At 44.8% G+C, this 13,474-nt stretch overlaps 1 protein-coding gene across 3 annotated transcripts in view; it reads left to right on the forward strand.

Moving 5' to 3' along the window:
- Positions 1-213: 213 nt before the first annotated feature.
- ADGRA3 (adhesion G protein-coupled receptor A3) overlaps positions 214-13,474 on the forward strand; it is a 124,659-nt gene continuing 111,398 nt past the window's right edge. For 2 of the 3 annotated variants that reach the window (XR_009503333.1, XM_059923258.1), the window contains exon 1: positions 260-523. Coding sequence is in view for 2 of the 3 variants with exons in the window: in XM_059923258.1 (XP_059779241.1) it covers positions 282-523 (242 nt within the window). In the remaining variant the exon portion in view is untranslated. Of the gene's footprint in view, positions 524-13,474 lie in introns of all 3 variants that reach the window. The other variant, XM_059923259.1, reaches the window with a different exon arrangement.

A 13,474-nucleotide genomic window follows, 5' to 3' on the forward strand; every position in this document is an offset into this window, starting at 1 on the left:
CGGAGGCGGAGGAGGAGGAGGAGGCGGCGCTCCCGCTCGGCCGTAGAGCGGCGCAGGGACCCGCGCGGCCGTGACCCGGCGGCCACCCAGAGGCCGAGCGCGGCCGCAGCGGACAAAGGAGCATGTCGGCGCCGAGGAGGGCGCGTCCTCCGGCCGCCACAAGGCTCCGGGCGCCCCCGGGCCCGCGCTGCGCTCTCGTCCGCCCGGGCGCCGGGGCGGCCCGCTAGGCCAGCGCTCCGCCGCTCGGCCGGCAGGCCCCGACCCGCCGCCCAGCCCGCAGCATGGAGCCGTCCGAGCGCCTGCGGGGCCGCGCGCCGCCGCCTCTGTTGCTGCCGCTGGCTCTGCTCGCGCTGCTGGGAGGCGGCGGCGGGGCCGCGGCGCTGCCGCCGGGCTGCAAGCACGACGGGCGGCCCCGAGGGGCCGGCAGGGCGGCGGGCGCCGCAGAGGGCAAGGTGGTGTGCAGCAGCCTGGAGCTCGCGCAGGTCCTGCCCCCGGATACGGTGCCCAACCGCACGGTCACCCTGTGAGTAGCCCGCGGGGCGCCGCTCTGCCCAAGCGCCCGGTCCCCTCCCTCCTTCCTTGCCGGCGTTCTCTGTCGTGCCGCTTCTCTCTCCGCGCGACTTGCAAAAGGGTCCCGCCGGCACCCCTGTGCCTTTGTGTGAATGAAGCAGCGGGCAGCTGCTGGGCAAGCCCCAGGGTCTCGGCCTGGGCGCGTTTCTGCGGCAGGCGAGCAGATGTGTCCCCGAGCTGCCTCCGAGCTCCGCTAGTTTGCAAAGTTTTCGGGTTCCCCGCGCGGTCCGGGCGCGGCGCTTTTGAGTTGCGCGGTGCCACGTGAGGATGCAAATAAACACGCAGTCCGCAGAGTTAAAACTCATTCATCCTGTGCGTGGGCTGCCGGAAAACACAGTGCTAGGTTAGAAGCGCCAGTCCTTCAGCTTCTTCCAACTTAAGTTACTTGGAAGCAAGTTTGCAGGATACTAAAGCAACACGAGGACTTTGAACGCCCCGGTGTGTGATCCCCAAACCCCCAGACTGTTTCCTTCGCTTTTGCTATCTTAGTTTTATTACAGTTAAAGAGCACCTTTTAAAATAGAGTTGTTTTTCAGGGCCAGAAATATATTTCAGATGAAATCTTGCACCTTCAAGCTCCGTTTTCTTGGGTGTGAGCGCTCATCTTTTTAAAAGCCGAGAACTTCGGATTTGCAAACTGTGGGTTTGCTGAGCCTTGCAACTCAAGGACTTGATTTTCAGATTGAGTTTCCACCTGGAAGGAAAAATTTTTGGTCTCGTTACTCAGTTTGTGTTACGATTCACGGTCCAGTTTTGCAAGCATGGTTCTGCCAATTCTAGCTGAACCCGTGGCCCCAGTGACTGTTGATTTTATTTTCTGAACAACGAATTGGTTTGGGAAGGCTTGAAAGGGTTTTTAATGGGTATTTTGTCGAACTGAAATATGAGTCCCTCGGCGCCGTCTTCCTCTATGTTGTTTTGTTTGGTTCCCTAAAAAAGAATCAAGGCTGCCACTATAAAAACATGAAGGCAAGGGAAGCAGCATGACCTGTGAAAGAACTTAAACTGTGGTTTTTAATTTAACCCAAAAATATGTTTTTTAATTTAACCCAAATTAACCCAAGCTGGATTTATGGGTAAGACAAGTACAAATTTCATTACCAACACCTTTGTTCTTCATTTCCATTTGTTTGAATTAGGAAAGATTTAACACAGGAAAATTGTGTGTTTCTGTTTATGGAGGCCCGAAAGTGGTAAAAGAGTTTTTGTTTTGTTTGATTTCCTTTACCAACACTCGACCATTTGGTAGCGGCAGCAGCTGTATTTATTTCTTAGCCAGATTCTTTGAAGTGGATATTTTGGGTATGGGACCATAATTACAGGCTGGAGTCAAGTGGAGAAAACCTTTGTGTTGCCCAACTCCCTTGTTACTCTGAAGAAATTAGTCATCATCCATTTGGGTTCTGGATCAGTGGCACTTAAGCTGATTCAAGTTTAGGTCGAGTTCTTCTGAACTGTCAACAGTGGACTAAAGCAGCTACTTTAAATTGTTGATTCTTCGGGGGAAAAAAGTTGATATTATAGAAAATCACTTTTCAGCATATGATCAAACTATTTCACTGAATTTTTTTGAGCTGATTAAAATATAAGTGCCTTTGAAATGCCATTTTAATCCTTTTTTTTCCACCTGAAAGCTCTTTAGATAAAAGTAAAATTAATAAAATTTATTCAGTGAATGGGAAGAAATTATAATTTATTTAAGGATCATATAAAGTTGATGTTCCGGATGAAGTTGGTTCAAGGTGTATCAGACCTGGTGCAGGGTCTTCTGGGCCAGTTTCCTCATTTTATTAGGGAATAAATCAGAGGGTCGCCGTGGATAAGTGACTTGCCCAGGTTCCCATGGTGAACGCCTGGCAAGGGGTCCGTGTCCCAGATCCCTGCCCTGCAGTTCAGATGCTTTCTCATCATCATCCCTTGTCTTCATCTGCCTTCTTAGTTCAACACGGTTTTTTATTGAACTAAGGTCGTGGGCAGTATGTTGAGGTTTGGACTAGGTGTTAGTTTCCTAGGACTATGGTAAATTACCACAAATTTGACGGCTTAAACAACAAATTTCTTCTCTCGCAGTGCTGGAGGTCAGAAGTCTGAAGTCAAGGGTTTCAGCAGGGCCATGGTCCCTCCAAAGGCTCTGGGGGAGAATCCTTGATTCTTTCAGCTTCTGACATGACTTGGCTTGGGGCACCCCAATTCCAATCTCTGCCTCTGTCTTCGCATGGCCTTCCCTTTGTGTGTCTCTCAAATATTCTTCTTTCTCTTGTAAGACACCAGTCATTAAATTTAGGGTCCACCCGAAGTCCAGGATGATCTCATCTAGAGATCTGTGACTTAGTTACATCTGCAAAGACCCTGTTTCCAAACAAGGTTACTTTCAGAGGTATAGGGCTGAGAACTTGGACCTATGGCTTTGGGAGACACCTTTCGGTTCACTACAAAATATAGATTAAAAACATCTTTCTTCTCCAGGAACTTACGGTATTTGGGGAGAGAGATTCATGAATACGTCTCAGGACAGTATGGTAAACGGTCTAATATCAGGGTGCACAAGTAGAAAAAGGAACCCAGAAGAGGGCAACCGAGGCCCCTTTAGGGCATAGTGGGTGGGATGGAGGATCTGAGGATCCAGAGCCAATTTGAGAAGGATGAGAAAGCTGATAGTGAAGGAAATGGTGAGGCAATGAGGGGATGGAAGGTGGGAGCCCCCAGCATGCCCACGGGTGTGGAGATGCTTGTGAAGCCATGTATTTGATATTGCTTGAAAGTCAAGGGCAAGTGTCTAGTGCCTGGAGTGGTGGTGGTGGTGTTGGGGCACGGTGGGGGGCAGGTCAAGGTCGGATCGGCTCTCTGGTTGGAGTTTTCATTCCTTAGGTGTGGCCAAGCATTTTCAGCTGAGCTGTGATGCAGGTGTTGCACGGAAAGTTGATAGGGGTTGAAAGGATGGCAAGGATTGGATAGAAGTTTTCTTTTTTCTTTCTTTAATAATGAAAAATAAGGCCTTTTCTACTTAGTGGATAAACTAGACTTCAATATATTGATAGCTTAAAGCTCAGATCCTTCACCTATCTTAGTGAACAACACATTTTCATAGCCATGTTTCTAGAGAGGTCTGGCAGAAATCCTCATCTTGACCTGTTTTTTGTGTTTCATGTAGCCTTTTGTATTAAAGGATTAAATTCCATTTATTTTTCTTATACACACGTGGAATAAAAATTTAACTGCATTTAATGTTTTTGTTGGAAATTGTTTACTTTATTCCTATGTTTTATATGAGATGCTCAATATTAAGTTTTAAAAATTCTGAGGACGTCAGTGGTAGAAGGTTGTACAGATTTAGCCCTGCTTTTCCAACGGTGTTTTCCTCATGATGCTACATGGCGATTCTACTTTATCAAATGTTATGTTTGTTTGCTGTCAGAAAACTGATAATTGGACGTCACCAGTGTATGCAGCTCAGGGCCAGGTACACAAAAAGAAGTGCTTGTATTGTTTGGAAACTTAAACCTGGTTGGAGAGAGAAGATTTGCACCAAAGCAAAGCAGACATCTCAGGAACAATCACAGAATGTCTGTAATTAAGTAATAAATCCTGTACTGCTGATTGTTTAAATGCTTTAGGAAGCCTGAAAAGAGGAGAGAGCAGTGGGGCTGTGGAGGCATGGGAAGATTTTTAAATTTTCTTGGAGAAGTTAGGACTTGAGCATGGCCCAAGGGGAGTGAAAGATGGGGTTTTGGGGGCGGGGGGGAGGGCATTCTGCAGTAACAGTGAGGGCTGGTGACGGACTGGCCCCACTGAAATGCAGAGAGGGTTTTTGGAATCATCGGTCTCTCCATGGTATTTCAAGCGCGGGTCTGGTCGAGGTCAGTTAGGGGAGAGTGTACAGCTGGGAGGAGGAGGGGGCCCGGGCTGAAGCCTCCTGGAGCAGTGGAAGACCCTGAGCAGGAAGGAGCCTCTGGTGAGGTGGGGGGAGCACCTGGGGAGTATCTGGTCATAGAAGCCAAGAGAAGTTCAGGTTTGAAGACAGGAATTGGGGGCGCCCCAGTGGAGAGATGCTGAGAGATGAGGAACAGTAAGGCCAAGCTGGATTTGACGGCCTGGCGCTTGGGTGCCCTCCGTGGATCGGAGGCTGCGGAAGGCAGGCTGGGGTGGACTGAAGGGAGGACAGGGTGAGGACGGTGGCGATAGCACCTCAATGAGGAAGAAGTTTGGTGTGAAGGAAAGAGAACGTTAGCGCCTGAGTATGGTTGGGAATAGTTGGGGAGAGGGCGAAATGCATGATGGAAGGTGAGATGGGATGGGAGCTGGAGCGCGGGTGGGAGGTTTGGTGTTTGCTGGAGCAGGATGTCGCATCCCCACATGGTGATAGGAGGGAGCGCAGGCAGAAGGGCAGGCGGGAGGCTGTGGGCAGGGCAGGTGGGATGAAGAGGGCTTTCCTGCTCCCTTGCTTTTATTTCCTTAAAGACCTAAAAGGTCATGAAGAACCTAGTGGTAAGACGGGAATAAAGACACAGACCTACTAGAGAATGGACTTGAGGACACGGGGAGGGGGAAGGGTAAGCCGGGACAAAGTGAGAGAGTGGCATGGACATATATACACTACCAAATGTAAAATAGATAGCTAGTGGGAAGCAGCTGCATAGCACAGGGAGATCAGCTGGGTGCTTTGTGACCACCTAGAGGGGTGGGATAGGGAGGGTGGGAGGGAGGGAGATGCAAGAGGGAAGAGATATGGGAACATATGTGTATGTATAGCTGATTCACTTTGTTATAAAGCAGAAACTAACACACCATTGTAAAGCAATTATACTCCAATAAAGATGTTTAAAAAAAGAAAAAAAAGACCTAGAGGCAGGGTGAGGGAGGAGGGGTGAGTAGATGGTGTGAAGAGGAAGGTGAAAGAGGAGTGAAGTGGTTCTTTTGGAAAGTGGGAGAGTGACTGTCCTGGGGATGGCAGAAGTGTCACCGGAGTGGAGTTGTGTCCATTTTGCCTTGTGATCCAGTTCAAAGGGAGATGGCCAGCGCTGTTATTTCTCTCCAGCTGCATTCAGCTTAGAGATGAGAAGCCTTGGGATTAGCCAGGCTGCTGCTTTGCCAGGTGAGGGCAACAGAGGGAGAGAAGAAGCAGGGCGATTTTTGTTGTTGTTGTAGCTGATTTCGGCCACGCTGCGCGGCTCTCAGGATCCTAGTTCCCCGACCAGGGACCGAACCCGGGCCCTCGGCAGTGAAAGCACAGAGTCCTAACAACTGGACCGCCAGGGAATTCCCAAGCAGCAGGGTGATTTTAATGAACAGCCCCCAAAGCTGTCGTGGCCTGAATTCTTGTGGGTCATGGGTAAGGTTTTTAATCTTTGAATGCAAGGTCTCCTATTACCTCTGTAGCTGTATTTCCCGATACTCAGCACAACTTTTTTCCCCCATGCACATCGATTGAGACACTGTTAATTTTGTAGGCACAGTGCTGAGTGCTAGGTATTCAGGGATAAAATAAGACATGATTCTTTCCTTCAAGGATCAGTCTTAGACACAAATTCTCTGCTTAACCAAAGTGTGCATCTCACTGGCCCCTGAGCAGATTTGTATTTTGCTTCCTGTGTGCTTTGGCTAAGTCTGCCACTCTCTCCTGGTATCCCTTTTCTGGTAAACTGTGGGTCCTTCTCAATCCAGCTCATCTGCTGTGAACTCTTCTTTCCCTCTTCCAGCGCTCTGATCCTTCCCTAGCGCTTCTTATCTGTGTTCTTCTGTCACTTTATAGGATACTTGATGCTCTCATAATGCACATCCCCTCAAAGGAAGGGCTCTGAGACCTCAGTGGGTGGGAACGTAATTGTCTTTATTGATAAGAGTAATGCCAGTAAAGATAGGACTGTATCTTGGGAGGTCAGGACAAGTGGAGGGATGTGAATTCAAATTTTTACCCTATTATGGCAAATGAGAACATTTATTTAGTTTAGGTCAGCATTTCACAGCTGTTGGATCCCCTATTCAAGAACGGGTCTAGTAAATCTGTGGACAGTTACATTTGCACTACGTGATCTTATGTGTATGATAAGCACACACATTAGGCAGTGTGCTGGCAAGTTGCTCAGGAATATTGCAGAATTTGGGGCAGATCTAGGCGTTTGGTCCATGAATGCAAGTCTTAAGTTTTTCCAGTGTGTTGAGAAGGTTTTGCATGACCCAGCCCCTGAATCCTGTTGCTTCTTGCCCGCTTGGAGTCCTCCGGCATCAGGAGTAGATGAGAGAAGTTGGTGGGTTTGGCAGTAAATCAGAAATAAAATACCAGAAACAAAAGAAAACAGGAACTTTCGGAGGTTCTTGCCCCAATCCAGTTACAACTTCTATTCCCAGAAGCCTGTAAAGATGGCTTTTAAAAATTGGCAAAACCCCACAAAAAACAAAAACAAAAAAACCCAGAGTAATAACTCTTGAAAGTAAGTCAGAAAATGACAGGTGAAGTTTCTTATAGTAGTACTCAGTGACTTTTTTTTTTTTTTCCCATTTACCTGCTTCTCTGAAAGCAGTTGTTTTCTGTATTGTCTGTATTCCTGTGGAGGAATCTTTAAGTCCAGAGACCATAACTAGTTTATTGTTGTCAACAGTTTTCTCATAAACAGACAAAAATTAGGATACAGAATTCTTTAAATTTTAGTAACTTATTAAGTCAGGTTTTGCAAAAATTAGGAAGCTGTAGATGCAGACTTGCTCAATGAGTTTTTAATTGTTGCCTGACTAAATTTATTCTAATATAATTTTCATACTTTATGCATGGTTTAGCTTGCATTTATGTTCAAGTGCAGACAGTTTTAGTCTGAAGAGGGAGTTTTAAAGTAAGCAGTCTCGCCCAAGCTGTTTTTCTTTCCCCCACCACTAAACTTTTAAGAAATTTTGCCTGTGTAGTGAGGGAATCTCCTGCGTGTTGGATGGGGTGGGACAGAGCCGTAGCCGGTGCCTCACAGAAGGGACACGTTTCTCCTGGCCACTTGTAGTGCCATGCTGAGCACATTGCAGATATTGGGCTTTTCACGCAGGGAAACATTTCTTGTCCTCAGATCCCTCCAGCTCAGGACCTGAAGGGAGCAAATGGAAGGAATTGGTATAAGAATTATCCAGGACTACCCCCTCCCCACTCCATAATCCCACCCCACTTCCCCCAACACCCTGGTCTTCTTTTTCCTCTTTGTCTGCAGGCCTGGATTTAAATCTGTTTTCCTACATACAACAGGGGCCTTCCAAAGACCAGAGCTGACTTTTGACAATCACTCTTCTCTAGTGGCTGTCTTCCTAATTCCTACCCCAATTTTTAAAAGTGCTTGCTTCTGTGTTCATTCAACAGATACCCACTGCCTACTCTGCTCGTTGTCAGCTTGATTTAGGCGAGCTTGTGTGACTTTTTTTTTTGGCCATTAGACCAGTTTTATCCTAGTCTTGTGTGCTTGTATCCCATCCTGGAAATCCACTGGCCTTCCAGGTGTACAATATCTGTCACACTTCTGGATCTGGCTCTTTTTGATGTGATTTAACCTGCATCTTCTTCCATTGCCACACTCTGCTAAGAGAGCTGGAGATAGCAGGGGGGTAACTGGTGGATTTTGGGGAATTATTATAGGCAATAGGGTTTGTAAAGGGAAATCTGCAAGACTGGTTTTAGGAACAGCCTCGCTAAAGGGACTGATAGACCTTTTCGGTCAGTGACCACCTTTGCTTTCCCATCACATCTGTCTGCCGGGCACGAAGCCTTTCCCCGACCTAGTACGTCTCAGATCGCCTGTAGCACATACTCACTTCCATTATTTACAGCAGTTCTTTCCAAGCATTCTCATGTTGTGACACACACACGGTGATTATGTTTGTGTGGAGGGTGCTCCAGGCCAGAGTCCCACCTCCCCAGGCCCTGCATCCCAGCCCCCGGGGTGGTCCAGTGGGCTGGGGCAGGGGCATTTATCTCCACCTCCCCCAAACCTGGCTGCTGAGCTTGCTGTTGAGATTTTCCACCTTGTGTTCAGTCACCTGGGAACATTAAAAGTTCAGATTCCTGGGCCACAGATCTCGTGATCTGATTTGACTGGTCCAGGATGGGACCTGGAAGTTGGTATGTTTCACGGCTCTGCAGGTGATTCTGTTGTCACCTGGGCTGAGAACCTGTTTTCTAGCAGCACAGCGACCTGAAGGGGTAACCGTCTTCACCAGCTGTCATCTGCTGCAACAAAAGAAGGTAGAAGAAGGAGCAGGGGAACAGATTGAGGAACACGGTCTCAAAAGGGGGGCAGGGAGGGAGGGACTCTTCCCAGGTGGAGCAAGGATGGATGAAAATCAAGAGACATTTTTAGGACAGAGAGAGCTGAGAGCTTTAGGGTGGGGCCTTATTCATAAGAGAGAAGAAAAATGACTTTGTAAAGTGGGGAGTGATGTGCTGAAGTTGGATTTAATACCAAGTCATGGGGTTAAGGACAATAAAGTTTTGGAGATGCATTGTAGTACTAAAGGAATGAACTGAGAAAGTCTAAGGGCAGGAAGCATTTGTCCAAACCAGTATTTGAGGGCCTGATACTCAGATGGAATAGGCAACGAAACACATATGGTGGACCCTGCCTCCGTCTACCTTAAATCCTTTATTTTATATTAAATTTAAAATAGAGATTTATTTCCAGTAATAATGTATTGCTAATATAAAATAATAAAATAGTATAGAGAAACTATGAGAGGCCCAATTCCCCAAATATCTGCCTGCTCTGGGAATTTTGTTTTTTAGTCTTTACTCATCTGATAAGTTAAAAAAAAAAATACTTATTTTAATTTACATTCTGATTATAAGTGAAGTTTAATATAGTTTGACACGTCTACAGAAGGGTCATTTGTATTTGGCCACCTTCTCTGAACAGTTTTAGTTTCTAGTAGCTTTTTCCCTCCCCAGTTGACACTTTTTGTTTAAGCAGCCACTCCTCATCTGATAATATGTATCTTTCATTATTTTCTTACTGCTTTGGTTGGGACTAAGGAGGCAGGACCGTGGGCATCTCTGTCATATTCTTGACTTGAGAAGGGACAGGCATGTTGGGCAGACGAGAACAAGAGATTTCCTCTAGCAGGGCACATAACTTTGTTGCTAGGCTAAATCCACTCATATAACAGACAGGCATTTGCTAGTTGCTTTTAGCTCTTTATCAATTTGCATGACTGACATTCTTGGTTCTTAGTTTAAGTAAAATAAAAGGTACCTTTTGTCCTGTTTTTCTTCTCATATTTTACCTTGTTAAGTTTAAATTACATGTTTGAACTGTGCATATTTGAAATCTTTTGTTCCTGAGTAATCAGGATGGGGGAGGGGGAAGGGCAAATCTGTGAAGCATAATCCTATACAAAGAAGGCTAAATTGTCCATCACCCTCACTACCTACTTCTTAGAATATTTTTATTAAATTCTTCTGGATGACAGTGGCGTGAACATGAAGAAAATCTTTTGGCAGGATTGCTAGCTCTACATGTAAAAGCGGTGCTTTCACCTAGTCAACAATTGTACACAAGTCCCCTCTTATCCCCAGTTTCAGTTACTCATGGTTAACCATGGTCCGGAAATATTAAATGGAAAATTCCAGAGATAATTCATAAGTTTTAAATTGTGCACCATTCTGACTAGCATGATGAAATCTCGCCCTGTCCTGCCTGGGATGTGAATCATCCCTTTGTCCAGCGTACCCGCCTGTTAGTCACTTAGTAGCCGTCTGGGTCATCTATCAGATCGACTGTCCTGGTATCTCAGTGCTTGTGTTCAAGTCACCCTTATTTTACTTCATAATGACCCCCCAAGCGTAGGAGTAGTGATGCTGGCAATTCGGATGTGCCAAAGAGAAACTGTAAAATGCTTTCTTTCAGTGAAAAGGTGAAAGTTTTAGACTTAACAAGGGAAGAAAAAAAAATCATATCCTGAGGTTGCTAAGATCTACAGTAAGAACAAATCCTTTAACCATGAAATAGTGAAGGAAAAAGAATTTGTGTTAATTTTGCTGTTGCACTTCACACTGCAAAAGTTATATGGCCACAGTGCTTGATAAGTGCTTGGTTAAGATGGAAAAGACATTAACATTTGTACAATGAGAGATTCTGAGAGAGAGAGACTACCTCCGTAGAATTTTATTACAGTGTATTGTTATAATTGTTCTAGTTTATTGTTGATGATCTCTTACTGTGCCTATTTATAAATTAAACTTTATCGGAGGTATGTATGTATAGGAAAAAATCATAGTACAGTGTATAAAGGGTTCAGTACTATCCAAAGTTTCAGGCATCTACTGGGGGTCTTGGAATGTATCCCCTGCAGATAGGGAGGGACTACCGTACTTGCAGGCCAAAATGTTTCCCCAGAAGAGGAATAAGCATGCCCCCAACCCAGGCTGGGGAGAAATAAAGGATCCCTGGGGGTAATCTGAGCTCCTCAAGCCTTACCCCCAGCCCTCTCCCCTGCAGCCCCCCAGCACAGGACATAATGCATAGCATGTGATGGTGAGTTAAATTCATTCCCTATATGAAGACATTTCTGAATTGAAATAAATAGTTCCATGTATGTGACCTAGCCACCCCTAGAATGTCAGTTCCATTGAGGTCAGAGAGACTGTTTTGCTCCTTCCTGCAACTGTAGCACCTAGAATAGTGGTAGGCTTTTAATTGGCATTTCTGTGATGGCCTCATATTGTGAGCCGGGTAGAAAGCAGGTTGTAAATTGTGTTGGGGATGACACTTCAGTCTAAACCCTCCTGAGATTTAAATGAAGGAAACGTAAAGCAGGCTTTGGAGATGTAACTGTAATACAGATTCTGTAATTCAGTTGTTAAACTTTTGTTTCTTTAAGACTGCTTGAATCTAAGTCTAATTAAATTGATTCATTTCCCATCAAGATAAGACTTAAAAGCATTCTTTGTTTTATTGTGCAATTCTTCCCAACTCTTTTCTCATGAAAAGGCAAAGAGAAATTGACTAGGGGTGTATTCAGCTCTAGTACTGTGTTTTAAGACAGAGGGGCTTTCTATGATTATCTGTTTTAACCTTTGTTTGGTTTGTTTTAAACAAGACCAAGTGTGATCTCTCCCTTTCTAGCGAAGATTTGATGAGAATCCTAAGTCTTTGGGATACCATGTGACTTGCAGTCTACCCTGGCAATCAGTGCTAGGCTGACTCCTCTGTTCCTTGTGACCACAACCTACCTCACGTTTGCTTGCATTGCTGCAGGTGTCATACTGTTTGGAATGATTTATTTACAGTTCCCGCTCTCTTACCAGATTGTGAACTCTTTTTTAAAAAAATTGAAGTATAATTGATTTAGTTTCAGGTGTACAACATAGTGATTCAGTATTTTTATAACTTTAAATGGAGTATAATCTATAACGAAATAGTGGCTATATTTCTCTGTGCTGTACAATCTATCTTTGTTGCTTATTTAATACATTGTAGTTTGTATCTCTTAATCCCATTCCCCTGTGTTGCCCCTCTCCCCATTCCTTCTCCCCATTGGTAACCACTAGTTTGTTCTCTCTATCTGAAAGTCTGTTTTTGTTTTGTTGTATCCATCCCTTTGTTTTATTTTTTAGATTCACATATAAGTGGTAACAGAGTATTTGTCTTTCTCTGACTTATTTCTCTTAGCGTAATACTCTGTAGGTCCATCCACATTGTTGCAAAGGGCAGAATTTCATTCTTTTTTATGGCTTAGTAATGTTCCATTGTATACATATACCATGTTTTCTTTATCCATTCAACTGTCAGTGGACACTTAGGTTGCTTCCATATCTTGGCAATTGTAAATAATGCTGCTATGAACATTAGGGTTCACATTAGTGTTTTCATTTTCTTCAGATGTATACTCAGCAGTGGAATTTCTGGATCATATGGTAGTTGTGTTTTTCATTTTTTGAGGAACCTCCACGTTGTTTTCCATAGTGGCTGCACCAGATTGTGAACTCTTGATGGTGATGTTTATCTCTGTATTCTCAGTGTCTATCACATAAACACGCAGTAAGTCTTTGTATAAAGAAGTGTCATTTTCCCCACTATTTTTTTTCTCAAGTAGGACTAGGGGAAGAATCTTACATTATTTTTAACACAAGATGATGAATCTATCATAGATAAGCTCTAGAGTCTTGAAAGCGGAATACCCTACCTACAAAGTCAAGGCTTAAACTCCCACTCTGCCTTCGATAGTGAAAAGTGCTTCTCTTTTGCCAGTTTATTTCATTGTTTTCCTCCCCTTTTCTTGATCTGTTTCCCTCCTACTTCTTGAGAAACTATCACTTATCTTTTCGGCTTCTCCCCTAGTTTGTGGTGTTTCTCCTTGGCATACATAGCCTCTGTTTTTAAAAAAAACCCAAAAGCAAACAAAAAAACTCCCCTCCCCCAAACCACCCTTGTAGCAGCACCATGTTGGAGTAGTTACTCTTCTTCCTTCACAATTAACCTTCTTGAAAGGGAGGCATGAATCCATCCCTGCAGTACCTTACCTTTTATTTGTTTCAGTCCATTGTTGTCTAGTTTCTGCACTGTGCCTTGCCTGGAATCTGCTTAGATTCAAAGATCTTTCGTTCCTCCACTGCATGTGTAGTCTTCTTCTGGTGACCACATCTGTTACCATGATCACTTAATTATTGAATTTCAGCAATTTGACATGGTTTGGGCTCAGAAGCTCCTATGGGGAAATGACTCGCTTGGTTGCATGGTTTCCTGCCAAGATGGGCCACAGAGAGCAGTACCTCCTTAGGGGATGGTGTGCTTTTGAAGGCAAAGCCCTAGGGAATGGGTGTCATCTACTCTGAACCATGATAAGTAGAGATTGTCTACTTGAGATTATTGCCTACTTAGAGAACCCTAGTTAACTGTCTGCTGTGACTTGATTTTTCAGGGCTCCTTGCTGGAAAAAAAAAAAA

The sequence above is a fragment of the Balaenoptera ricei genome, chromosome 5 (assembly GCF_028023285.1).
Source record: "Balaenoptera ricei isolate mBalRic1 chromosome 5, mBalRic1.hap2, whole genome shotgun sequence".
NCBI lineage: Eukaryota > Metazoa > Chordata > Mammalia > Artiodactyla > Balaenopteridae > Balaenoptera > Balaenoptera ricei.